Source organism: Miniopterus schreibersii, assembly GCF_964146895.1.
Source record: "Miniopterus schreibersii genome assembly, chromosome: 11".
NCBI lineage: Eukaryota > Metazoa > Chordata > Mammalia > Chiroptera > Miniopteridae > Miniopterus > Miniopterus schreibersii.
The window spans coordinates 2,266,344-2,291,890 of record NC_138111.1 but is presented as its reverse complement, the minus strand read 5'-3'; the positions used below and the strand labels follow the sequence as shown (position 1 = coordinate 2,291,890).

General features: G+C 60.8%; 1 protein-coding gene across 1 annotated transcript in view; it reads right to left on the bottom strand.

Moving 5' to 3' along the window:
• The window catches only part of HMCN2 (hemicentin 2), a gene marked incomplete at its 5' end in the record, with an annotated part of 129,630 nt that overhangs the window by 41,325 nt on the left and 62,758 nt on the right, over window positions 1-25,547 (bottom strand). The window contains 28 exons of the mRNA XM_081152147.1: window positions 380-598; window positions 1,198-1,348; window positions 1,698-1,840; window positions 2,364-2,477; window positions 2,576-2,749; window positions 3,577-3,768; window positions 4,768-4,854; window positions 5,298-5,411; window positions 6,373-6,540; window positions 7,628-7,909; window positions 8,654-8,815; window positions 9,777-9,896; window positions 10,068-10,164; window positions 11,312-11,487; window positions 12,670-12,793; window positions 13,690-13,847; window positions 15,357-15,533; window positions 16,270-16,365; window positions 16,899-16,995; window positions 17,440-17,594; window positions 18,419-18,588; window positions 18,822-18,930; window positions 19,434-19,715; window positions 21,083-21,361; window positions 22,731-22,885; window positions 23,854-23,980; window positions 24,347-24,494; window positions 24,808-24,938. Of these exons, the coding sequence (XP_081008273.1) occupies window positions 380-598; window positions 1,198-1,348; window positions 1,698-1,840; window positions 2,364-2,477; window positions 2,576-2,749; window positions 3,577-3,768; window positions 4,768-4,854; window positions 5,298-5,411; window positions 6,373-6,540; window positions 7,628-7,909; window positions 8,654-8,815; window positions 9,777-9,896; window positions 10,068-10,164; window positions 11,312-11,487; window positions 12,670-12,793; window positions 13,690-13,847; window positions 15,357-15,533; window positions 16,270-16,365; window positions 16,899-16,995; window positions 17,440-17,594; window positions 18,419-18,588; window positions 18,822-18,930; window positions 19,434-19,715; window positions 21,083-21,361; window positions 22,731-22,885; window positions 23,854-23,980; window positions 24,347-24,494; window positions 24,808-24,938 (4,407 nt within the window). The remainder of the gene's footprint in view (window positions 1-379; window positions 599-1,197; window positions 1,349-1,697; window positions 1,841-2,363; window positions 2,478-2,575; window positions 2,750-3,576; window positions 3,769-4,767; window positions 4,855-5,297; window positions 5,412-6,372; window positions 6,541-7,627; window positions 7,910-8,653; window positions 8,816-9,776; window positions 9,897-10,067; window positions 10,165-11,311; window positions 11,488-12,669; window positions 12,794-13,689; window positions 13,848-15,356; window positions 15,534-16,269; window positions 16,366-16,898; window positions 16,996-17,439; window positions 17,595-18,418; window positions 18,589-18,821; window positions 18,931-19,433; window positions 19,716-21,082; window positions 21,362-22,730; window positions 22,886-23,853; window positions 23,981-24,346; window positions 24,495-24,807; window positions 24,939-25,547) is intronic.

Here is a 25,547-nt window from a genome sequence, read left to right as displayed (position 1 = left end):
GGATTTGTCTCTTTCACATCGATGTTCTTCTTCCCTCCCCTTCCACTCTCTCTGAAAAGCAATGAAAAAAATATCCTCGGGTGAGAGTAAAAAAAAAAAAAAAGTCAAAAAAAGAAAGACCCCTCTAGAAAGGTGCCAGCTTTGGCAATTATTTTGGGACACTGCAGATCTTGAAGCCCAGAAAACCTCTAGCCCTGGCTCACAGAAGGCAGCTGAGGTCCCGAGTGGTCACAGGCCCCACCCAAGGTCACACAGCGAGCATCGCACAGCTATCTCCGGGGGCTTGTAGAAAGGCCGTCGAGGGGACCAGCTCTGAGGTGGGGGTGACCCCGGCCCCTGCCTGCAAACACCCTGACTTCTCCGTGAAGCCCTGGCCTACCTTGCAGCACAGACACCCCGTCGGTGGCCGAGAGGGGCTGGTCCTCCCTGTACCAGGTGAGCTCCGGGGGTGGGACGGCGTTGGTGTCGCAGTACAGGTAGGTGGGGCTGTTCTCCATGATCTCCCGGTACTCTGTCACCCCACCCCGGGCCTCTTCCTCCCGGGACAGGCTTTCCAAGGCTTCACTGGCATCATCCACCTTCTGGAACATGGGGGGCACTGGGGGTGGGGGTGGGCGACAAAGCCATTACAACACAGAGCGGAGGGATGGAGAGGCCCCTGGCTCAGAGCTTCCCATCCCACCTCCCCCAGAGTGGAAACTGCACCGTTTGAGCCAACCCCGTGGGTCAAGGTGTTTTTAAAATTCACTCATCCCTTCAACTAGTGTTTATTGAGCGATTACTACCCTGGGCACTGGAAGCCTGTCCTCGGGAGCTCGCGCCGAATGGGCACAAGGCTTCTCGGACAGGTCGTGCATTTCAGGGGCGCTGGTGTCTCTCGGACTGAGCCCTGGCCAGTCTGTAAGGGGGCGCAGAGGCGCAGAATCACGGGCCCTCAGAGCCCAGGGGCCCCGCAGGGCCACGTCACTCAATCACCCAGAGCTGACAAAGGCAACTAAGGCCTGGAGGCCAGTGACGCCCCCGGGGCACAAGTCAGTTAGTGGGAGAGCCCGGCCAGGGGTCTGGAGGCTAGACGTGCCAGACAGCGGCCGGAGGGGACAGGCAGCCGGGACAGGGCCTCCGAAGCAGACGCCCCCCTCCGCCAAGCCATGCCGCCCCCTCTCACTGCCCCAGGCCCTGCGGTTGGTCCCCACACACCCTGGATGAGCACGGTGAAGTCCTGGTCGTCCTCGCCAGCCACGTTGCTGGCCACGCACAGGTATCGGCCCGAATCGGAGACCTGTGTGGGCTGGATCTGCAGCAGTCGCCCTTCCCCCAGGACGCGGAGCCGCTCGTTGGGGGTCACGGGCTGGGGGGGGAGGCGAGAGGGGGAACGGAGGTCACAAATGGGGGGAGCGCCCAGACAAGTAAATTTAGATTTTAATAAAGTTTTAAAAATATAACAAAATGATAGGATATCCTGGAAACTTTATAAAACCAAATCTGTATAATTTAAAAACTGGGACAGAATGAAACGAATTCACATAGCGTTTAATGTTCATGAGACTCGTTTCCTGTAAAGCGCACGATTTCCTATTACAGCGTAAAGGCTGGGGCGGGGCCCAGGCCAGCCCTGGGCCAGGTGCTTGGACGGTGTTTCCTGGAAGGTTCCAAGCTGAACCAGGGGCACCCTGAGGCTGCCGAGACCCCGAGCTCACCCGTCCATCCTTGTACCAGCTGATGGCAGGCGGAGGCGCGGCCCAGCACTCACACTCCAGGCTCAGGGTGGTGTTGACCTTGGTCTTCACCTCCTTCACCCTGACTTCCCCCGTGGAGTCGTCTTTGGAGATGGAAGGGGGGACTGAAAATCACAGAGAGGTCTGAGGAGCGGGCCTGGGGAGGGGGTGCTAAGACTCTGCACCCAGCCTGGTTGCTGGAATGGGGGACTGGCTCAGGAGAGCGGAGGAACAGGGACCTGGAGACCGATCCACTCCTGGGGCTGTTCACTGAGGGCGAGAGTATTTGTCAGCAATGGGACAGGGCAGGTGTGAGGCAGGGAAACTCCTGGGTGGCCTCTGGGGGTCCCAGGTCTCGAGCTGCAGAGCCTCTGGCTGCATCACAGCAGAAAGAAGCCAGGACTGGAACGGGCGTGGGCATCGATGGGGCCCACATCCTAACTCACCCTTCCCTCCTCCTAGTGTCCTTGGCCCTAAACTGGGGAATGACCCTGCTGGCCCGGCTGCCTGGTGACTATGAGGGAAGACAAGCCACACAAAAGCTCCTGGGGTGTCAAGTGTGGCCCAGGGGCCCGTGTCCCAGGAGGGCTGGGACGCTGAGCAGCCCTCCGCCTACCCGGCCAGCGCCCAGGGGATCCCCCGACTCACTGAGGACTTCCACGTGGTAGTTCTTCATGGCCTCCCCAAGCTCGTTGGTGACCACGCAGGTGTACTGGCCTGCGTCTTCCTTCTGGGCGTTCAGGATCTGCAGCCCGTGGGTGCCTGTTTGCGGGGCAGCGGGCAGGGTCACCCCCAGGCATGAGCTCGGGTTCACCAGCCCTGTCCTCTGACCCCTCGCTCCTCCCCGCCGAGGGCATCACCTGGGAGCAGTTGGATGTTGTTCGAGGCCTCGAACGGGGACCCGTCCTTCATCCAGGTGATGGTGGGGGCGGGGAAGGCCAGCGCCTCACAGATCAGAGAAATGGGGTTGTTGATGGTCACGGTCACCTCCTCATCTGCACTGTCCTCGGTTACCCCCAGGATGGTGGGAGCCACTGTGAGGGGGGCCAGGAGGGTGCTCGTGAACAGAGAGCCCTGACCCTGGGCCTGAGGACCTGGGAGATTCTCAGAGCCTCGGGGCTTGGCTGCTGTGCTGTTGCTACTTGCATTACACAGATGGGAAACTGAGGCTCCGAGGAGCCCAGGCAGGTGCGGCCGGACTGGAATGCAGGCCCGGGTGACCCAGAGCCCCAGCTCTCCACCACGAAGCAACACCATAGGGGAAGCTGGACAATTTCTGCCTCAATTTCCCCAATAGCCTCTTAACATCCAGAGTACCTACTAATTTAACCAGAGCCTTCTCAATTGTTTGTGTTTACGGTTTGTGCCACTCCCTGCGGGGAGTGGAGTTTTGTTCCCTGCTGAGTAGAGTATCTCCGCTTTCATTGGTCCTAAAATTTGCGCGTCCAGCCCCTGCAAGGGGCTCTCTGTTTAACCACCTGCACTTTCAGAAACAGACTTTAGGAACCCAGCCTGTGTTCCTCTCATTTCTAAACCCCTATTTCTCCAGCCAAACAGGACAGCTGGTGCAGTGTTGCCCTCGGGAGACGACCGGCCTGGAAGGAGTCCTGTCATCTCTTGGAGCCTCAGAGCTTCATCAGTGACATGGGATAAGGCATCACCCACCTCCTAGGGCTGTTGTGAAGATTCAGCAACAGGGCCTGTGCAGAGGCTGGGCCTACGATAAACGTTCTGCCAATAGAGCCGCTATTACTGTCATTGTTGACCTTGGAGAGGTGTTTCGGGGGAAGCTGTCTGTCAGGCCACCTTGGTTCTCCCTCCTGCCAGCACCCGGTATGGCCGGGAGATGCCCAGCACTCACCCAGGATGCTCAGCTGGACGTGTTTTGTTCTCTCCCCCACGGCGTTGACTGCGATGCAGGAATAGTGGCCGGCGCTGGACAGGTTGGCCTGGGGGACCTGCAGAAGGGCTCCATCTGGAGAGATGTAGTGGGTGTCCCCAGAAGCCAGGGGCCGGCCGTCTTTGAACCAAGTGACCTTGGGCTGTGGGTGGCCTGTACACAGAGGAGAGAGGCAGGTAAGACAGTTCAGCAGGATCTGGCCAGGTTGGAGCAGAGGTCGGAGGCTGCTCCAGGAAGGGGTGGGGGACACAGATTTGGCCTTTTCCTTACCGAGGAGTAGACAGAGATGGCTTGGTACAGACAGAAGACAAATAAGTTATTCCATCCATCCATCCATCCATCCCTCCATCCATCCCCACTCATTCATCCATGCAAACATACATACATACACCTATCCACCCACCCATCCATCCACCTATCCACCCACCCATCAGCCCACCTATCCATCCAACCACCCATCCATCCATCCATCCATCCACCCACCCACCCACCCACCCATCCATCCCTCCATCCATCCCCACTCATTCATCCATGCAAACATACATACATATATATACCTACCCACCCACCCACCCATCCATCCACCTATCCACCCACCCATCAGCCCACCTATCCATCCATCCATCTATCCATCCATCCACCCACCCATCAGCCCACGTATCCATCCATCCATCCATCCATCCATCCATCCATCCATCCATCCATCCATCCACCCACCCACCCATCAGCCCACGTATCCATCCATCCATCCATCCATCCATCCATCCATCCATCCATCCATCCACCCACCCACCCATCCATCCATCCACCCATCAGCCCACGTATCCATCCATCCATCCATCCATCCACCCATCAGCCCAAGTATCCATCCATCCACCCACCCACCCACCCACCCACCCCAGACCTAAGCATTAACAGAAGCCTACTATGCCAGGCACTGGGGCAACAATGGTAACAGGGCAGACCTCGGGTCCTCAAGCATCTCAGAGCCCAGCTGGAGTACACAGATGTCACAAGGCCACTATGGACCAGTGTGGTGGTCAGTGCTGGGATCGGGAGCAAAGGGGCTGGGGACAGGCAGGCCAGATCCCCAGCCCCCACCTTTCCGAAGCCGCCTTTTTACCTTCTCCCAGCCCGTGTGTGTGGCCTTACCTGTGGCATTGCAGGTCAGGTGGGCTGTTTGTCCCTCAGGGACCTTGATCGCCTCCTCCAGGTCCTCATTCTCGATGCTGGGAGGAACTGGGAGAGCAGAGGGACAGATGGTTACTGCCTGGGGTTGGCTTGCTTGGGCTGAACCACCACTGAGCAGGAAACCAGGAGCCCACAGCATCTCTCTTTAGGTTCCCATGCCTCAGTTTCCCCATCCCTCGTGCCTGCTTCCGCAGGGCCGAGGGAAGCACCAGTGTCTCTTGGAGGAGGCCTGAGCAGAGGAAGGCAGTGCTGGTGGTGGTAAAAATATTTTCTCCCTTCCACGGTGGATTAGTCCTTGCTATTTCTAGAAAGTTCCATGGCAGCCTCAGGGCAGAGGCCACTCATGAGGCAAAGAAAGCAAGCCTTGGCCTCTCCCTCCTTCCCAGGCGGGCCCCATGCTACAGCTGAGCCCTTAGTCCCAGCTCCGTCCCCATAAGCTCCCAGGCAGGAGGCCCCGGAGTCGTGGGCTGGGAGCTTGGGCTGTGACATACCCAAGACCTCCACGCTGAAGTTCCTCCGCGCCTCCCCAGCAGCGTTGCTTGCCAGGCACGAGTAGAGGCCGCTGTCTCGCTCCTGGGCCCGGGTCATCTTCAACATCCAGCCACCTGGGGAGGGAGGAGAGTGGGCCCCAAGCATGACTATAAGCAGCCTTCTGTGCTGAGCTGAGCCCAGGCTGACCACCAGGAAGGGGAGCGTGCCAGGGGTCACAATCAGATATGTATGTGTCTGCCTACCCCGGTGTTCCATTCCTCGGATGGGAAAACTGAGGCCCAAGAGGGTGAACAGATGAATGGAGCCCCCTGGACATTAGACATGCCCCACCCAGCTTTGGAACAACTGAACATCCCTGTAGAGGATGACTGATGGATCACTGAGGGTGAAATTCAGGGGGCCTTGCAGTCCTTGCAAGATCTGGATAGGATACCGCCCCTTGGGCCTCAGTTTCCCCATTTGTATGCCAGTAAGAACAATCACAAACCAGCTTTGTGAGGAGGATGCATATTCAAAGGTGAAGGTGCATAGATCCTATTTCCATTGGTCCACCTATACTGTTTTATGGGATGTTATGTAAGTGCCGTGAGAATTTCTGCTGCAGGACTTATCAGAACCTTGACTGTGTAGATGGTCACTGTGAGCCTCTAGGAGGGGAGCAGAGCAGGAAGCCTTTTCTTTCTTTCTTTTTAAAAAATATGTCTTTATTGATTTCAGAGAGAGGAAGGGGGAGAGAGAGATGGAAACATCAGTGTGAGTCATTGATCAGCTGCCTCCTGCACTCCTCCTACTGGGGATTCAGCCCGAAATCCGGACACGTGCCCTGACCAGGAATTGAACCAAAATCTCCTGGACCCTGGGTCGATGCTCAACCATTGAACCACACCGGCCGGGCACCTTTTCTAAATGTATTTAAATCTAGTATTTTTCCTGTGTTTTGGGGTGCACCACGGCTGAAATGTTTATCCCAACCAGGCCTGGCAGCTCAGGGTCAGAGGTTATGGCAAGTGATGAAGAGAGGCAGAAGCGGAGGGCCAGGCCTGATCAGCAGATATCCCTTGGCCGGCACCTTACCTGCCAAGAGGTAGGTGTTCTCCCCGGGGCTGACGGGCTCCTCCCCTCGGAACCAGCGGACCCCGGGGGGTGGGATGCCCGTGGCTTCACACAGCAGCGTTAAGGGGCTGTGCAAGGCGGCGGTGACGTTGGTCAGTGGGCCCGAGTCTCCGATCAGCTCTGGGGGCACTAGACACAGAGAAGCCTATTCAGGATGCAGGCAGGGCTGAGTGCTCCTTCCCCGACCCCCTGCCACACCTCCCCAAGGAGCCCCACCCCCCAGCCAGGACTGTCTGAGGAGTAGAAGTGACGAGGTCAGAGCTAATCCCACCCAAAGGAAGTCAGAGGCTGGGCTTCCACAGGCTGGGCTTTGGCGTCAGGCAGACACCTTGGGCCTCAGTTTCCCCAGCCCCCCAGAGGGATGCCAGGAGGATTCAACAAGGGCACGTGCAAAGCACTCGGCACAGTGCCTGGCACGGAGCCGATGCTGAGCCAACGAGACTGGCGTTAGAGCAAAGGCGAACACAGATGCGTTCCCCAGGTCCACGCAAAGGTTAAGTGGCACTCCCTGTGGCTCGAGCATCACCCACAAAGGAAGCCACGCCCATCAGGCAGGGATGAGCAGGCAAGGTGGGGTCCCAGCCACACCGGGGCATGATGAGAGGGGCCTCCCTGAACCGACCCCTGCCCATCTCGCCCATCTTATCTCTTACCACTCCCCACTTCTGCCCTGAGGCATACAGTGGGAGCTCAATAAAAGACTGAGATCACAAGGCTTTTCTCACTACCCTGAACGGGTCACCCCACCAGGCCTCTGTGGACTCTGTCCCCTCAGCGTGGCACACTCTTCCCTCACCCTGGCACCCGCTTAACTCCCACTCTGCTTTTACATGCCAGCCGAAAGGTCGCCTCCTACAGGAGGCTGCCCTGACTTCCCGTGACCGCGTTCAGGCCCCTGGATGCCCCCATCATGTATAAGTCGTGCAGGAGAGGGGCTGCTCATTTCCCCAGGGCGCAGAACAGAGGAGGGGAACGGCATGAAAGGGAGACAGGGCGGGGAGAAGCGGGGGGCAGCTGGGGCTCTGTGAAGCCAGTCCTGATCTGGGAGCGGTGTTGAAGGCTTCCCCCAACAACAGGCCGCACCAGAGGCCTGCCTCCGGGGAGATCAAGACGTGACCCCGAGACAGCCTGGGGGCTGTGCCTGGAGACTGAACTGGCCTTGCCTCCTGCGGTCTGGCCCCCTCCTGCCCTCCTGCAGCAGGCCACCGGTCCTCACCCAGCACGGACAGCGCAAACCTCCTCTCGGCCCTCCCGGCCACGTTCTCGGCCACGCAGCTGTAGCGTCCCGCGTGGGCAGCCTGTGCCCGCTCCACGTGCAGGCTCCGGCCCTGGTTCTGCAGCCGCAGACCAGGCTTGGCCTCCACTGGCTGGCCGTCCCGCTCCCACGTCACCCTGGGTGGGGGCTTCCCTGTGACGTTGCATTCCAGAGTGGCCTCCCCCTCCTGGACCACGGACATCTGTGGGGGGGGCTCCCGGGCGCCAGCGATCTGAGGGGGAACTGGGGTGGGGAGAAAGTCGCTGTGGCCGCTGGGCACCAAGCACTCAGGTCAGGTGCCAGGCTGGCCTGTGTTCCCCACTGCCACTCACTGGCAATGGGACCTTGGCCAGGTGACCTTGGCCAGGTAACCTCACCTGTCTGGGCCTCCATTTTCCATCTTTATAATGGGGTCATAACAGTGCCCCACACCCACCTCTCCCCGAATCTGGGGCTCCCAAGCGGGGCCTGCTGTTTGGTAAACAAGCCCCCAGCACAGCCCTGGTCTGTGAGGGGTTTTAGTCCTCAGAAACCTGGGCCTTCCTGGAGTTAGACGGTCACTGGGGCCGGCGGGGTGGGGGTAATTCTCTCCAAAATGCTTTTCCTGGTTTTGTTTCTAGAATTATTTTTATAAGGCTGAGATATTCCATTTCATCACTGAGACGAACAGCTGGAGACCTAGGTTTTCGTTAAGTATCGGAGCTTCACGGAAATTTTCCATTTCTTTCCGTTTCCAGCTGTTTGAAGATGCGCTTTCTTCCCTCTGGGCCACTAGGGGCTCCCGAGATCGAGCTGCCTCTCTCCAGGAGGCTGGTGGGCGGGGCGGTTAATAAAATGCCCCTAATCTAAGAGGGCCCTTGGACGTGGGCCCATCACCACTGCTCCGTCCTGGCCCGGATCCTGGGGGTGGGCTCTGCTCTGCCAGGGTGCCGGCTCGCCCACCCTCCGGCCCCTCCTGCCTGGTGCGGTCACCCCAGCCCGGCTCACCATGCACCTCCAGCTGCTGGTCCTGGCTGCTGTTTCCTGCCACGTTGCTGCACTCGCAGGTGTACGTTCCCTCGTGGGCGGGCTGGGCTTGTCCCAGGTACAGCAGCCGCCCCACAGCCGACACCTGCTCGAGGCTGGCCCCCTCCCCGGGCACGGGCTGACCTGAATGCAGCAAGAAAAAGCCCCCCATTCCCAGTCCTTCCACCTGGAACATTTGCCCTCTCACCATCCTGGCCAACTCCTGCTCACCCTTCAGATGTCCACGGAGAGGTCACCTCTGCCAGGAAGCCTTCCCTGAGCATCAGACCTGATCCTGGCACTCTTCTGAACTCTCACAACCCCTGGGCTCCTCCCGATCACAGATCTGTCTGCAGGTGTCCATCTGAATCCCACCCCAGCCTGGGCCATCCAAGGCACCTCGCCTCACTTCCCTCCCTGGGATCCTTAGAGGCTCAGGACCTAGCACAGCGTAGGGCTCAGTGAAGGCTAATGAATGATGACCCGTCCATAGCCTGGGCAGGGTGACCCAGCAGTGGGCACAGCTGGCAGCAAGGATTCTGTGAGTCTGAGGCCCTGGATCAAACACCAACTCCTCACGCCCTGCGCCTGTTTATAGAGGAGCAGCCCCCCATCCACCTGCCATCCACCAACACGCGGCCAGAAGGGGGGAGCCACGGGGCCACAGGCAGTGCCTCCTCCCCGACAGGCTCTTCTCCGGCCGTGCCCTCTCCCCTGGGGATCTCCCCTGACCTCTCCTCTGAGCTGCATCACCCACCTCTGCCTGCCCACTAGTCATCTAGAAATTAGCATGCCCCAAACCCCGGGGCTGCCCCCCAGACCCGCCCCCCGAGCCTCTCTGTCTCGGTGACAGCAGTGCCGCTCTCCCGACTGGCAGGCTAACTCCCCGCGTCAGCCCTGCTTTTCCTCTGTCTCTCAGGTCAGGAAATCCAGCCCGGCCCTACCCTCGTTGCCCCCCATGAGGAGGCCCCTCCCTGCCCTCACTGGGGGCCCCCACCCTAGAGCCTAGCAGGGATGGAGATGGGTGGGGGTGGGGGTGCTGGCTACAGAAGTGACATCCCCAAGTCCGCTGGGCGCCCAGCCCCTTCCCAGCCTGCAACCCTACCGTCCTTCCTCCAGGTGATCTTGGGGAAAGGGACACCCCGACATTCGCAGGACAGCCTGGCAGGGTGCCCCTCAGTCACGGTCACGGTGAGGGACTCCCTTGAGGGGAACACTGGAGGGACTGAGAGAAGAGAGGGAGTGAGGTGGGCGGTGGGCTGGGAGGAGAGAGGGGCAGGGGAGGGGCAGGGAGGGGCAGGAGGGGAGAGGGCTGAATCCTGGGACCCCCAGGACACGCAGGTCAGCCGGGGCAGGGCCAGGGGAGGGACGGCAGCCCAGCCTGGGAGACCCTCACCCCAGACGTTCAGGTTGTAGTGTTTCTCCGAGCGGCCGGCTTGATTGAGAGCCTCACAGGTGTAGCGGCCTGCGTCCCACACCTCTGCCCTGTCCACCTGGCCGAGGGTGACATGAGCCATCACCGGGAGCGGCACGGAGATGGGGTCCCCCCCGGACGGACTGTGTGACTGTGGGTACGTCCCTTTACCTCGCTGTGCACCAACCTCCCCACCTGAAACCTGGGGGCCATGCCAGCACCCCAGGCACCCCCCACACCATGAGGCTTCGGAAGCTGGAGCCTGCGGGGGGCCTGCCGAGGGCTGGGCACATGCCACGGGCTCGCTACAGGGCAGCCCTGCCAGCCTCACTCCACTTCACATCGGCAGCCCAGCCCTGTCCTCCCAGAACAGCCCAGGGGAGAAGGTAGAGCATCGGGACCCTGTCCTCAGGTGTCAGACCCTGATGTGGTGAGTGACGGGAAGGAGAGGCAGGCATTCGGGGCAGACAGGCAAAAGGGAGGTGCTCAGAGTTGGGAATGATCATATCATAAGGTGTAGGGGGGCTGGGAGAGGAGCAGGCTGGAGTGGAAGGCTCCCCGGTAGAGGGAGAGGCACCCCCCCCCCGCCAGCTGCGAGCACGGGCTGTCCTCTGGGGCAGGCTGGGACCACACAGGCCCCTCTCTAAGAACGCTCCCAGCCGCCCCAGAAGAAAGGGGCCAGTGTGTTCACAGGCGAGAGACCTGACGCCAATGGTCGGGATACTTCCTGGGGCGGCACAGCCCGGAGGAGGTGGAACTAAAGTTTAAATCCAGGCTGGCTCCAGGGTCCCCAGCCCTAGTCACCCCCTGCCTTGCTGGGCCAGGTGCCGGATGCAGGGACATAAGTGCCCAAAGGCGAGAGGCTTTGGAACAAGGAGTGAAAACAGAAAGAGAGCTGCCGGCTTCGCAAGCAGGGCTGAGAGGGGCCCCGAGGGCTTGGCCCTGGGGCTTCGCTCTGTGTCCCCGTTGGGCTGGAAGCAGCTCTGGCCCGTCAGGAGGCTGTGCCCTGAGCGTCGGGCCGAGAGGGGCCTTTGAACTACACCTTGCAGGGCGCCCGGGCCCCCTGCCTGTGCTCAGCTCCGCTCTTACCCGGGGCCCCTGCCTGTGCTCAGCTCCGCTCTTACCCGGGGCCCCTGCCTGCGCTCAGCTCCGCTCTTACCCGGGGCCCCTGCCTGCGCTCAGCTCCGCTCTTACCCGGGGCCCCGCGTGCGCCCCCGGCCGCCTACCTCCAGCAAGGCCTTGTCCGCAGAGAGGCGCACTCCGGGCCGTGGCTCCAGGGGGCGGCCATCCTTCCACCAGCTCAGCACGGGAGGGGGCAAGGCGTGGCTCTGGCACTCCAGGGCCACCGACGCGTTGGCCGCCACGGACACGTTCAGCTCTTCTCCGAGGATGCTGGGGGGCACTGCGGGGGCGCAGGAGAGGGGCTGTCTCGGCAGCGGTGGGGCCAGCAGGACGGCCGCGCCCAGCAGCCAGGAGCCAAGCCCGGGCACAGGGGTCACCGTGAGGACGGGGCCAGCGCCCTGAGCCGCAGCCCTGACCCCCTCCGCGACCTCGGGAGCCGGCCTCACGCGAGGCCCGGGGCCTGAGCGCGGCTGGACCGCAGCAGCGTCGGCATCCTCGCCGGCTACACGCCAGCTGAGGGGCAGGGGGTAAAGGGGCGCTAGGATTTCTCTGTATTATTTCTTACAACTCACGTGAATCTACAATTATCTCAAAATCTTTCTAAAATTAACAGTATTTTTATTTTTTATTTCTTTTTTTAAAAGCAGTACCCTGGCCGCTTTTTCCCCTGAGCCATAGCAGCCTGTGCAGCAGAGGGTCCAGGAGGCAGGGTCGGGATTAAGACTCCCGGGCAGAGTCCTGCAGCCTCGCACTCGGTCACTGTGTGAGGCCCGGGACATCCCTCAGCCTCCCTGGGGGCCACAGGGAGGTCAAATGCAGCGACCCAGGCGGGTGAGCCCTTAGCACAGGGGACTGTTAACTGGGAAGGGCTGGCATGGAGCTGCCTCCCCTCCTGCCCGGGCCCTGCCCTTCCCAGAGCCCCCGGCACACCTCCAGACATCCCCACGAGACCCCCTCCGAGGAAATTTTAAATCAAGAGCAACTGTAACGGTGTCCACGAGTGTGGCGACCCCCGGGACACCCTTGCAAGTGGGTGCCACCCACCCCCATATCACAGATGAAGAGACGGAGGCTCGGGAAGCGAAATGACAAGCTCGAGGTCATAGAGCTAGGAAGTGGCAGAGAGGGATCCGAACCCCAGGCCCATACACTCCAGAGCTGGCGTCCTGGCCACCCCCCACATCGCCTTCCCCAGTGGACTGTCACCCTGCCTGACCCAGGGGGTGAGAGCGTCAGCCCGACTCTCGGCCGTGTGCACCCCCTGTGACATCCTGTTCCTTCTGCCTCTTCCCTGAACTCGGATCTCCTGGCTGAGCTGGGCCCCCGCCCACCCCCCTGTCCAGGACGGGGGAACTGGCACTGCAACGGACCCCTCCTGCCTGATGGTGGCCAGACACCCCCCCGGCCCCCCCTTCCTGCGAGGCCGCCCTGGACCTGGTGGCCTGCAGGGCCTGACACTCACTGTGAACCTGCAGGATGACATCCCGGCGGTCCTCGCCCACGGCACTCACGGCCACACAGGAGTAGCTGCCAGAATCGGAGGCCCTGGCACTGGCCAGCGTGAGGACGCGGCCCCCGGGGAAGACCTGTACCCCCAGAAGGAAGCCCACATGAGGAGATGCACCTCGGGGGCCAGCACCCACACCTTCCCAAGCTGGCCCTGCTGCCGGGTGTCCCTGGGGGCCGGCTCCAGATCCCTGGGCCCCCAGTGCGGGGGAACCGGAAGCTGCACCCAGACCTTGGGACCCCTGCGGGCTGGCGGACAACGACATCTGTCCTTTGAGAGGACCCTCTAGTCTAGAGCTTTGCTGCGGCTAGTGAGCCCTTGGAATGGGGCGGGCCCTCAAGTGCAAAACACACAGCAAATTTCAGAGTTAGTACCAAGAGAAGACTGTAAAACATCTTGTTAATCATTTCTATATTGACCATGTGATGAAATGATGCTTTTTGGATATGCTGGGTGAACTAAAATGCATTATTAAGACTGGTTTCACCTATTCTTACTCATTCAATGCAGCTACTGGGCAATTTTATTGTATTTATTTTTAAAATATGTTTTTATTGATTTCAGAGAGAGGAAGGGAGAGGCAGAGAGGGATAGAACCATCAATAATGCGAGTCATTGATGGGCTGCCTCCTGCACGCCCCCTACAGGGGATCGAGCCCACAACCCGGGCATGTGCCCTGACCGGGAATCCAACGGTGACCTCCTGGTTCGTAGGTTGACGCTCAACCACTGAGCCACACGGGCTGGTGCTACTGGACAGCTTTAAATCACGCGTGTGGCTCGCACTCGTGTGGCGTGTTACGTTCCTGGAGTCCACGCTCCAGGCTCTCCGCCGAGCAGCCCGCTTTCCCCCTCCCGCCAGTCGCCCTGGGCAGTCACTGCTTCTCCCTCCCGTCGAAGCGCCCAGGGCCTGCCCTCTGCTCCCAGCGCCTCCTGGGCAGCAGGGAGGCGAGCGGGCCACCCAGCCCCACTGACCTGGAGGCCGGAGGTCCCTGCAGCGGACACGGGGTTCCCGTCCTTCAGCCATATCAGGGTGGGGCGGGGGCTGCCCGTGGCATTACAGGTCAGCCGGACCGGGGCACTGAGCAGCACGGGGCCTGGCAGGCTGGGCGGCAGCGTGATGCGTGGTGGCACTGAAGGGCGGGGGTGACAAAGAATATGGGCTGAGCCCCACCGGGGGCATGACAGGGAGGGCACCTGACCGGGCACCCCCACAGGCCACACACAAAAGCACAGGGACAGCCACTCAACATGGGTACCACTGCACAGTTCTCAAGGCTACTCATCCCATCCTTTCCAAACCATCCTGAGGCCTCTGTAGATGAGAACCCGAGGCTCAGGGAGGGCAAGTCACCTGCCCAAGGTCGACCAGCCAGGAAGTGGCAGAGGCAGCACCTGAACACGGGCCTTCTGGTTATACCCCGGGGACAGTGTGGGGTAAGAAGGGCTGAGGACCCCTGGGCAGGTATCAGATTAAATAGTATCCTACAGTCAGCCCCTCGTGGGCAGAAGATGACTCTGTTGTATCTGGGAGACACAAGCCAGGATGCCCAGGGCTCCTGCCCAGCTCCCCACTGCTCTTAGGACAAAGACCTGAGCCCTCCAGCTTCCATCTGGCCACCTGCACCACCCTGGCCCCTCTTCTCCTTGTTCTGTGAGCTCCAGGCCCCCAGCCTCCTCTCAGTCCCTCAATTCCCCAGGTCTCTGCAGCCTCGGGCCCTGGCAGATGGAAACTATTTAGGCATCCAGCCCTCAAAGACGCCTCCAGGCTCCCAGACCAGGTCAGAGCCTGGGTCCAGGCACGCAGCTGTACCTCACCTTGACTAGCTCTTGTCACAGTTGTCAGGAAACACTACGTTAGGTAATTATCTATTACTGTATCTTCCGCTAGCAGAAAGCTCCTGGGTCTGTCTTTTCAGGGCTGCGCCACCAGGGCTTGTCCCAGAGCATGTCCTTAATAAATGTGGTTGGATAGAGGCAGACAGATGGAGGAATGAGTGGAGGAATGGATGGGTGGGTGGGCGGGCAGAGAATTGGATGGATGGTTGAATCAATGGGTGGACAGTTGGGTATTTCCATGCATGGATAGAAGGATGGATGGATGGATGGATGCATGGATGGGGGATGGATGGATGGATGGGTGATGGATGGATGGATGGATGGATGGGTGATGGATGGATGGATGGATGGATGGATGGATGGATGGATGGATAGGTGATGGATGGGTGATGGATGGATGGGGGATGGATGGATGGGTGATGGATGGATGGATGGATGGATGCATGGATGGGGGATGGATGGATGGATGGATGGGTGATGGATGGATGGGGGATGGATGGATGGGTGATGGATGGATGGATGGATGGATGGATGGATGGATGGGTGGATAGGTGATGGATGGGTGATGGATGGGTGATGGATGGATGGGGGATGGATGGATGGGTGATGGATGGATGGATGGATGGGTGATGGATGGATGGGTGATGGATGGATGAACGGGTGACGGATGGACGGGTGATGGATGGATGGATGGAGGGGGGATGGATGGATGGAGGGGGGATGGTTGGATGAGTAGACTAACAGACAAATGGATAGAGGATAACTTTTTGGACAAGGACCCCTTTAGTGCCAGGACAGCTCACCATTGACCCGTAGGCCATACTGCAGCTCTGTGCGACCTGCCACGTTGGATGCCACACAGCGGTAGCTCCCAGCATCAGAAAATTGGGCTCTCTCAATAAGGAGAGCTCTGCCATCAGCAGACACTGTGACTCCCTTCCGGGCAGAGACAGGCTGGTGGCCCTTGAACCAGGAGATATCTGGGGGAGAGAAGAGAGGCACAGGGGCTCCTGCCAGCCCTTCAGCCTGTGCCTGTGTGACGGGCGGTGTTGTCTGAGGCAGGACCCAGGGCAGAGAGGAAGCCCCAGGGGGTAGAGGCTGGGGCAGCCAGGAGCAAGGAGAGTCAAAGCCAGCCTGCCTCCCAGCTTTCTTCTTTAGAGGAGAACCTGGTGCACCCTAAAACAGCAGCCTCGTAAGTATGGACCGACATATCCTCAGCTTCCTTACATCCTGCCAGGGCCCATCCCAGAACCTGACAGGGTATTTGCCCCATGAGATGGGGCAATAACCTCCAGGGCTCACTGCCCTAGGCAAAACTGGGTGGGCCTGGTTCAAATGGGGGACAGGGGCTGGGCCCTCCTCCCGGGCCCACCCTGTCTGCCAAACACTCACACCCAGCCCCAAGCTCCGAGCCCTCTCCTCGGCTGCTGGTCTAGAGGAGAGGCCCAGACAGAGCGACTCGGAGGCTGGAGGCGCAGCCCCGGGGCTGCCCTGTGCAGGCTTCCTTCAGGCACCAGTGCAAAGGCTCTGGGCCCTGGCGGTGACTGGCATGTGACAGCCACTGGATGAAGAGAGGAAATGCAAGAAATGGGGAGAAGGGCCAGCTGGTTTCATCCCATCTGCCCACAGCCAGAGCGGCGCCAGAGTCCTGGCGGCCTCACTAGATGGGGCCTGGGCCGACTGCGGGTGGCTTTCCCTCCCCAGGAGGGGTCTTACCTGGAGGGGGCACGCCCGAAGCCAGACACTCCAGGGTCACTGAGGCATTTTCCAGCACTGCCCTGTTGGCCAGCACCGGCTCAATGTTGGGGGGCACTAGGGGAGACAAGGAGCGCCCTGGCTAGGTGGGTGTGGACTCTGGCAGCTCAAATTTCGACCGTCCCCCACGTCCCTCCCCCCAGCCTTCTTAAAGGGTCCTGGGCAAGAAGAGCCCTGCAATGGCATGTGCCCTCTGCCGAGGAACCCGCTCCTGGACCCCCACGCGAACAAAGGCACCTCCGCAGCCTTCATCCCAGCCCTAGAAGGACCGCCCGGAGCCCAGCCCCAGGAACGGCCGACCCCCGGGGGAGGGAAGGCGGGACCCCAGGCAGCCATGAAGAGCGGCAGGTGCAAGGACCTGCCCACACATGCAAGGACGCAAAGGAACCCCCAAAAGTGAACACGACAAGCAAAGGGTGTCCATTAAAAACCCTGCAGAAATCAACCCAAAGGGGCCACAGAGCAAATGACTTCCTCCTTCTAAAGTCAGATGCACGGCTATGATTTAAAAACCCCCTCCCCCTCCCCGACGCCCACAGCAGCCCCGAGGGCCCTCAGGGATGCCCCACCTTTCGTGCCCACCTCCTCACCTAAAACCTTGAGCACCACATCCTGTCTGCTCTCCCCAGCCAAGTTAGTGGCGACACAGGTGTAGACGCCTTCGTCCCTCAGGTCCACCTTCTCAATCTGGGGGGAGGCAGAGGTGTGTCATGGGGAGGAGGGGGGGACACGGGCCCAGAACCGGAAGTCAGTCAATGACGCTGGGACACGGCAAATGGCCAGGCTGCTGCTGACCCCAGGAGCAGGAGAAGTGAGTCACGGGGACAAGTCTGGCTCTGGGGGTGGAGTTCTGAGCCACACACAGAGATTCCAGGGAATCCCTCTGATCTTGGGGATACTCCCCTTCCCACTTTCTCCCTCTGACAGCTGAAGCTCCTGGGATGTGCACTAGGCTAACGGTGCCCTCCCCTCTTCAAACCCAGCCCCCAGGTCCACTGCGCATTTCCAGGCTGAGTGGGCTTGTCCTGCCCCCAGGCTGCCAGGGCCCTGCTGGGGTCTCCAGGGCCTCTAAAAAGTGGCCCCTCCACCTATGCAAGGTTGCCCCGCCAGCCCTAGGGACCCCGCATGTACCTGCAGGCTCCCCCCTGAGGCTGCCAGGGCCACTCCATCCTTCCACCAGCGGAGGCTCGGGGTAGGCACCCCAGTCCCTGCACAGTGGAGGGTCACAGGCTGCAGGAAAGGGACTGTGATGTTCTCTCCGCCGCTGATGACCACCGATGGGAGCTCTGGGCAGGGGGAGAGGTAGGGAAGACCAGGGTAGGGTCAGGAGGGGTGCAGCGGCACCCAGCAACCCCCTCAGTGCCTGGGGAACCAGGAGTGGCCTTGCAGGGCTGCCCCCACTCAAGTTCCCAGACGCCCGGACTGAGGGAAGAGCGCCAGACAGGGAACCAGTAGGGCAGGTCTTCCTTTTCTTTAAAAATTCTTCCACCCATCCATCCATCCATCCATCCACTGAGCATCTACTCTGTGCCCTGAACTCTACTAGGCACAGGGACACAGCAAAGAATGGTGGCCACTGTGTTGTCCTCTCAGAGCTCCCAGAGCTGGGCTGCAGAGATGGACAACCAAACAATCACCCCCAAGACAGTGGGTGGCCAAGAGGGTGGGCAGGGTGGATTAGCACCACAGTGGAATCAAGGAGAGCTTCCTGGAGGAAGGGGTGTTTTAGGACAGACCTGAAAAATAGGGAGGGGCTAGCAGGCCAAGAAGGAGAATGTTCGGGGAACAGAAGCAGCACTTGCAGGCACAGAGGTGAGAGCTGATGTATTTAAGGAGTTGAATGAAGTTTGTGGTGGTCGCGGGGAGAGAAGGGAGCCTGGGGAGGAAGGTGAAGGCCTGTGGACTGGACAGGTGACAAGTGTGGTAAACAGCTAAGAGCAGCCTTGCATGTCACATCTCTTTGGGGAGCTGGGAAGTCCAGCTCAGAAGCACTGTTGAAAGAAGAGCAGCCCCACGTCCTTCCATGCCCAGTAGGCCTCCCAGAGCCTCAGATGTTTAGGGCCCCCTGGCTCCGTGCCCCTGGCCTCTCGGGCCACCCATGCCTTCTCACCGTGCACAAGCAGCTCCACCTCGGCCCCCGCAGTGCCCGCTTCGTTGGTGGCTTGGCAGGAGAAGAGGCCCGCGTGGCCTGGCTCCACGTGGTCGATGTGCAGTGTGGTCCCCCGGGAGGCCATCTGCACCCCCGCCAGCTCCTCGGCTGGGCGGCCATTCTGCAGCCATCTAAGGTAGGTGGGAAGGGGAAGGGGAAGGGCCAGCCTGAGGCCAGGGACGGCAGGGCCAAGCGGACAAGGCAGGCGGCCTAGCAGCATCTCCGCCCGCTCGCACTTCTCGGGCTCAGTGGCCTTTTTCATACCTCTAGGAAGGGGCAGTGTCTCCTGTCCCCACCCACCCCCAAAGCATGCTCTCTGCCCCCACCCCAGCCCCAGCCCTGGCCTTCACCACCCCATACGCACTGGACAGTGGGCACCGGGGAGCCCGAGGCCTGGCAGGGAAGTTCCAGGGGCTGTCCCACGAGGGTGGTCACCTGTCCCAAGCCTTCAGCCACCAGGAGCTGTGGGGGCACTGCAGGCAGGATCCCCACTGGGTGCTCAGAGCTGAGCAAACCCCAGCCTGAAGCCCTCCCAAGTGCCCAGTGCCCCCAGAGTAAGGCCCAAGCTACACGCCACCATTCAAGTTCCCCACGAATGGTTCCTCCTCCAGAAGGCCTTCCAGGAACATGCGGTGGGTGGTCCCCCTGGCCTCCCCTGAGGCTTGTCCTATTCAATGTCTGTCTCACCACCAGACCCAGGGCTCAGGAGTCCCACCTGTCTGCCTTGGTCCCTGCATTATCTCCGGCACCACAGGGCCAGCCCAGAATTAATGTCTGAGAAATGTCTGTCCCATGGAAGACAGCAAGGGAAGCACCGCCACCCGCAACCCAGCTCTGGGCCTCGGGGAGTTCTTGATAAATGTCCGTCCCATTGACTGGGAGCCGCTCCTAGAAGGGGCGGTGGGCACTGGCCCACAAGAGGTGTGGGAGGAGGGGTCCACAGCCTGGGTGACTCGTGGCACAGGTCCCGGCTCACCCTGCACATCCACGGCGTATTGCAGCACCGCCTCCCCCGCGGGGCTGCTGGCCACGCAGCTGTACACGCCTCCGGACGCCTCCCCCAGGCTCTCCAGGCTCAGCACGCGGCCTCCCACCTCCAGCCATGTCCCGTTGCTCTCCGCCAGGGGCAGCCCCTCGTGGTACCAGGAGAGGGTGGGGGGCGGGTGGCCTCTGGCCACGCACTCCAGCCCCAAGGGTCTCCCCACCACAGCCTTCACGAAGTGAGGCCCTTTGCCGGCGCCCTCGATGGTGGGCGGGACTAAGGAAGAGACGGGGGCTGCTCAGGGACCTGACTCGACACCAGCCCTGGTTAAGCCCCCCGCGGACCCCACGCCATGTAACACGCCTCCTCCCTCACCTGCACTGGCCGAAACCCTTAGTCCAGAAATCAGCTCCTCCAGGAAGCCTGCCCTGGCCCGTGGCTGGCAGCGTTCTCTCCCTCCTCTGCCCCCCGGCGGCACCCCCTCCTGACACTGCTCAAATCTTCCCTGCACCCCCCGTTGTCCCCCTGGGCTGGTCAAGGCAGCACAGTAACGTGTGTGTGCGTGTGTGTGTCTCCGGGAACAGCACACAGTAGGTCTCAGTATCCACTGAACTCAAAGTGATGGGCTTAAGATCAAAGCCACTGTTCCTACAGGTCCACTCCCTGCGGCAGCAGACGGGACAATGGCAGAACCCAGTGCATCAGCCCGCGATGGCCAAGGGAGTAGCCAGCCCTAGGGCTTCGCTCTTCCTCTTGGGGAGCCCACGGAGCCATCGCCAGGGGACATGGGGCGACGATGGACCAGGATGTGCCCCTCAACCTTATTTGAGTCACACAATGCATTTCCCAATCAATTTCCAGGAGGTCTGCAGATCCCCGAGTAAGGGTCCCCAAGCTGCCTCTTGGCTCATCCCCACACCCCCCACACAGCCCAACTTCCCTTTGGGGTCCCTGGGGCTCCAGCACCCAAGCCCTCTGCATCTTTGGGGGCCAGAGCTCCTGAACTGACTCCTCATTAGGGGCTGGGATGACCCCACTGGCCTGCATTCTGCCCACCAAACCTCATCAGGCCCTGCTTAGACCCCACCCCTGCCCACCCACTGCATTCTCTGCGTGGCCTCAGAGCCAAGCCCCTCAAGGTGGCCAACGCTGAGGTTAACCGTGCAAGGCTTATGATCACCCCCCACCGCTGGGTGTGAACTGGCTGCCATCACATCCTACTGGGGTGACCTTGGACCGGCATCTCCAGCCCAGAGCCCACCACGCTCGTCTACAAGTGGAGAGAAGGGAGCCCAAGTCCCTATGCTAATTAGAGGAGCTGATGCTGTGAAGCGCCCTGGGGTCTGGCTCACAGTCGGCGATTAATTCAGATCAGCTAATTACTAGCAGTGGTCATGAGGGTCTGGGTGTGGGTTCGTGAAAAGCCCTAAAACCTGAGGGAAAACCTGGATTCTCCACCTGACTCTGCCTCGGCCCCTAGACAGGTCCTCCGATCCCGGCCTCAGTTTCCCCGCTTCTAGGAGAATCCTCTTCCAGCCACTCCCGTCACTGATCTACGGAGATGGGTGGTGGCATCATTGCCCCGAATCCCTCCCTCCACACGCCCAGCTGACCACTGTTGGCCGCTGACCCTGGCAACTCACCATACACCTCCAGCCTGGTGGCCTTCTCCGCCACCCCCACAGGGTTGCTGGCCTTGCAGGTGTAGATGCCAGCATCTGAGCCCTGGGCCCGGGCCAGCTGCAGCTGCCGGCCGCCCCTGGTGTAGACAGCCTCGGGGCTGGGGGGCAGCGGGGCCCCGTCCCTGAACCAGGCGATGTCAGGAGCAGGCACTCCTCGGGCCTCACACAGGAACCGCACCGGGTGGCCCTCCATGACAGCCACCTCGCTGGTCTCGTTGGAGCCCCAGATGGTGGGAGGTGCTGAGGACAATGGGGGGTGGTCACAGGGAGCCCCCTGAGGCAGCTAGTGTCCCACCCCCCAGGGCGGCATGCACACGCCTGTGCCACAGACCTGCACCGGTTACAGGCTTTGACTACAGGAGAGAGGCAGAGTCTGGGACAGGAGAGGCCAGCATCGCACTTGCCAATGTGGAAAGCAAGCCAGGTCATCACAAGAAGTGCAGAAGGGGGGGGCTGGGGGCACCACTGGGGCTCTGGGTCCCACTCTGCCTATAACTGGCTATAGGACCCAGGTAGGTCATTTACCCTTGCTGGGCCTCAGTCTCCCCATCTGTAGAATGAGGGGCTAAACCCAATCAGGGGTTCCCAGGGGGCAGAACGCAGGCCACGGCCTAAAATAACACCGAGTCTCACCGTGGACAGGCTATCAGGAGTGGGGAAACTTTTTTCTGCCAAGGGCCATTTGTGTATTTATAACATCATTCTCAGGCCACACAAAATTATCAACTTAAAAATTAGCTATTCAGAAAGCTGCTAGATTTATTGAATTTTGAGTCCTGCTTGCGGTTGCCTTGGCAGGGCCAGACCAAACGATTTCGCGAGTGGTATACAGCCCTTGGGCAGGACGTTCCCCACGCCTGGACTACGCCTTCCCAAATCTCCTTCCAGCACGATTACGGCAAAGGAAAAGGCACTGTTTTATAGGACTCCAAACTCAGCCTTTCTAGCACCTTCTACCCGGCCCTCCACCACCGAGAGCCGACGCGGCTCAGCGCCCTCACAGGCCGCTCGCGCCTGAGCACCTCCGGGTCCCTTCCTTCCAGAGCGTTTGGTTTTACAACTTCCCCCCACGGAGGCCAAGCGGACCTGGCTTCCCGCATACAGGTGAGATATTAAGGATCTTTTTAAATAAATGTGTGCCAGCCTGGCTGGCGAGGCTCCGTGGTTGTGGGCCTATGAACCAGGAGGTCACGGTTCGATTCCCGGTCCAGGCCGGGTTGCGGGCTCGATCCCCAGGAGGGGGCCGTGCAGGAGGCAGCCGATCATGACTCTCCTCACTGATGTTTCTATCTCTCTCTTCCTCTCCCTTCCTCTCTTGGAACTCAATAAAAATATATCTAAGAAAATAATAAAATAAATGCGTTTCAGTGTAAAGAAAGGGACTGGGTTTAAAGAAAAAAATTAAAGAAAAAGCCCACCCCAAGTGCTATCAGGAGCAGTAAGACTTGCGACGTGGGATGGGACCATGGGGTGTGGGGAAGGTCGGTCCAGGTCCCCTCTGTCCTCCCCGTCCCCAGCTTTACTGGAAGGGTGGGGTTTCTGCCTCGCCCTTTGTGCAGCCGGAGCCCCGGGAGGCTCGGCCCGCAGCCCGGGGAGGCGCCAGGCTCACAGTGGATTCTGAGCTGAAAGTCCTTCGCCTGCTGGCCGGCGGGGCTGAAGGCCACGCACTGGTACCGCCCCTCGTCCCCCAGGTGGCTGCTGGCGATTCTGAGCAGCTGGCCGTCCTCCTGGAGCGCGACGTGTGGGTCTCCGGGAAGGACCGGCCTGGAGACGGTCAGAACAGTGCGAGTCAGGCCGAGGCGCCGGCGGGGGCCGCTGCGCGGGGGACAAGGGAGGCTGAGAGAGTCACAGCCACCAAGGTGCCAACCGTCCACGTGCCCGTCGGCGGCGAACAGACAAAACGCGCCGAGGCCCCAGCGCATTCAGACACCCGCCACACCAGGAAGGTCCCCGGACTACGCGCTCAGGGGAAGGAGCCGGGCACCAAACGCCACCCGCTGTGTAGCTGCACGAAATTTACGTGACATGCAGGGACATCTACAGAGACAGGAAGGCTGGTGGCTGGGGGTGGGAGGGGCGGGGGAGTGAGGCCGAGGGGCAGGGGGCCGCCTTTGGGAAGAGGGAAGAGGGAATGTCCTGGGACTAAGAGGCGATGCTTGTGCAACACTGAAACACTGTGGATGTGCGAAATGCCACTGAATTGTGGACTCTAATTGTGGTTAATTTCACCTAAAAAAAAAGTATTTTAAAAAAGGAAGGCTGAGCCCTGGCCGGTTTGGCTCAGTGGTTAGGTCATCGGCCCGAGGGCTGAAGGCTCCTGGGTTCGATTCCAGCCAAGGGCACGTGCGTTGGTTGCAGGCGCCATCCCCGGCCCCAGCGGCGGCGTGAGCGGGAGGCAACCAGTCGAGGTGTCTCTCACGTCTATGTCTCTCTCTCTCTCTCTCTTTCCCCTCCACTCTCTCTGAAAAGCAACGGAAAAAATAATCTCGGGCGAGGGTTACAAAAAAAATAAAAGGAAGGCTGAGTGAGGAGAGAGTCCTGCTGGGTGAGAGCTGGTCTCCCCTGGGCGATCCCAGGCTGGGTGGGAGGGGCCCACGCTGCCCGCTGCCTGGGCCCTGGTGGCACATGCACTGCCTGTCAAGCCCCCACGAAGTTCAACCTCCCAGAGCCCCCTGTCCACCCGGCCAGGCCTGGGCACCACCCCCACGACGTCCACCAGGCGGGCCACTCACTGCCTGTCCTTGGTCCATTCCACCTGTGGCGTGGGGACCCCTGAGGTCCGGCACTCCAGCTCCACCTGGGCACCGGCCAGGCCCAGCACCTCCTGGGCGGCCCCGGCTCCAAGCACGGAAGGTGGGACTGGGGACAAGAAGGGGTACAGGGGACACTTTTCCTGTGCGGGTCCCCTGCCTGGTGCACCCTCCCCTTCTCCTGTGTCCTGCCTGGGAAGCTCCCCCAAACCCCTGGCTGGATCAGCCCCACCCGTGTTTCCTCTGACGCCTGCACCCGTGTTTCCTCTTGCAGCAGGTGACACAACAGTCACTACTCTGCTAATTATGTGACTCTAATGTCTGCCCTGAGAGCTCCGTGAGGAGCTGAGCCTGGTGTGGGCCCCTCTGTGCCCCAACTCTCAGCAGTGTCCCCTTTTCCCCCACCTCCCTCCTCGAAGGGTAAGGGCTGCAGGGCCAGACACGCTGGGAGCTCAGGGGCTCAGGCCTCACTCACTGAGCACCAGAAGCTCGAAGTCCCGCTGGGCGGTGCCCGCCTGGTTCTCTGCCTGGCAGGAGTAGAGGCCAGAGTCGCCCGCCTGGATGCTGGGAAAGTGGAGGGCCCGGGCCTCGTTCAGGAGGCGGTGGCTGCCCACCTCCGGGATCTGGGCAGGAGAGGTCAGAGGGAGCTGGTGAGCAGGGGCCAGCTACCCTCAGTCATTGGCAATAAGGAAACTAAGGCCCAGGGAGCTAGCTGGCGACAGGAGCCTGGGGCTTCTGACTCCTAGGATAGTTCTGTGCCCTCTCCACCATGCAGCCCCCCGGGCATCAGTCCTCCCTTGCCCTGGGTCCCCATGCATTCCTAAAGACACCTGTCACATCTCCCTGCCACACCTTGGCACACTGGAACCTGTCCAGGAGGCCCATACCCTATCCAAATCCTACCCACAGCCTGGCCACTGCCCAAGGGACACCTACCAGCTGCCCATCCTTGAACCACACGATCTCAGGGGCTGGAAAGCCATTGGCATCACATTCCAGCGTCAGGGGCTGCCCCGCCATGCCCGACACGTTGGCCCTGCTCCCGTCCTCCCGGATGCTGGGGGGCACTGGGAACAAGGACAGGTAGAGGAGTGTCCCTTCCGGAGCCACAGCTGCCTGGACCCCGTCTGGGCCGCTCTTCCTGGCCTGGACAGGCAGCCCCAGATCCTGGGGTCCCCAGCTGTGCCCACGCACACACGCCCCTCTCTGGCACTCAACTTCCAAAGATGCCGGAGCCCCCATCCACCCAGTTCTACCCTCAACCTGTTGTCACGGGCCCCTCGAGGGTCCTCTGAGTGGGAATCTCGGAAGGTGAGGCCTGGGTATGTCTTTGTAACAAACTCCCCAGGCAAGTCCTTACAGGGCAAGCTGGGGTGGCTGGTGACAGGGAGGCTGAAGGTGGCCCATTAGGAGCCATTAAAACCACCTCCCCACCCCCTCCAGGTCAGCCACGTGGAGGGAAAGGGCCCTGGTTCTCTGTGGATGGGGGGGAAGGACATGAGCCTCGGGTCACTTTTAGCAGGTTTCAGCAGAGGTGGGCCATGGGGCTCATTTTAAAATGCAGTCACCTACGGGACCATGTTAATGCCACTAACGGAGTTCCAGGCTCTTCCCCTCACACTGTCTCTGTGGGGGTCACTTGGGGGAAGGGGGTGGCCCTGTGACCCGCTGCTCTC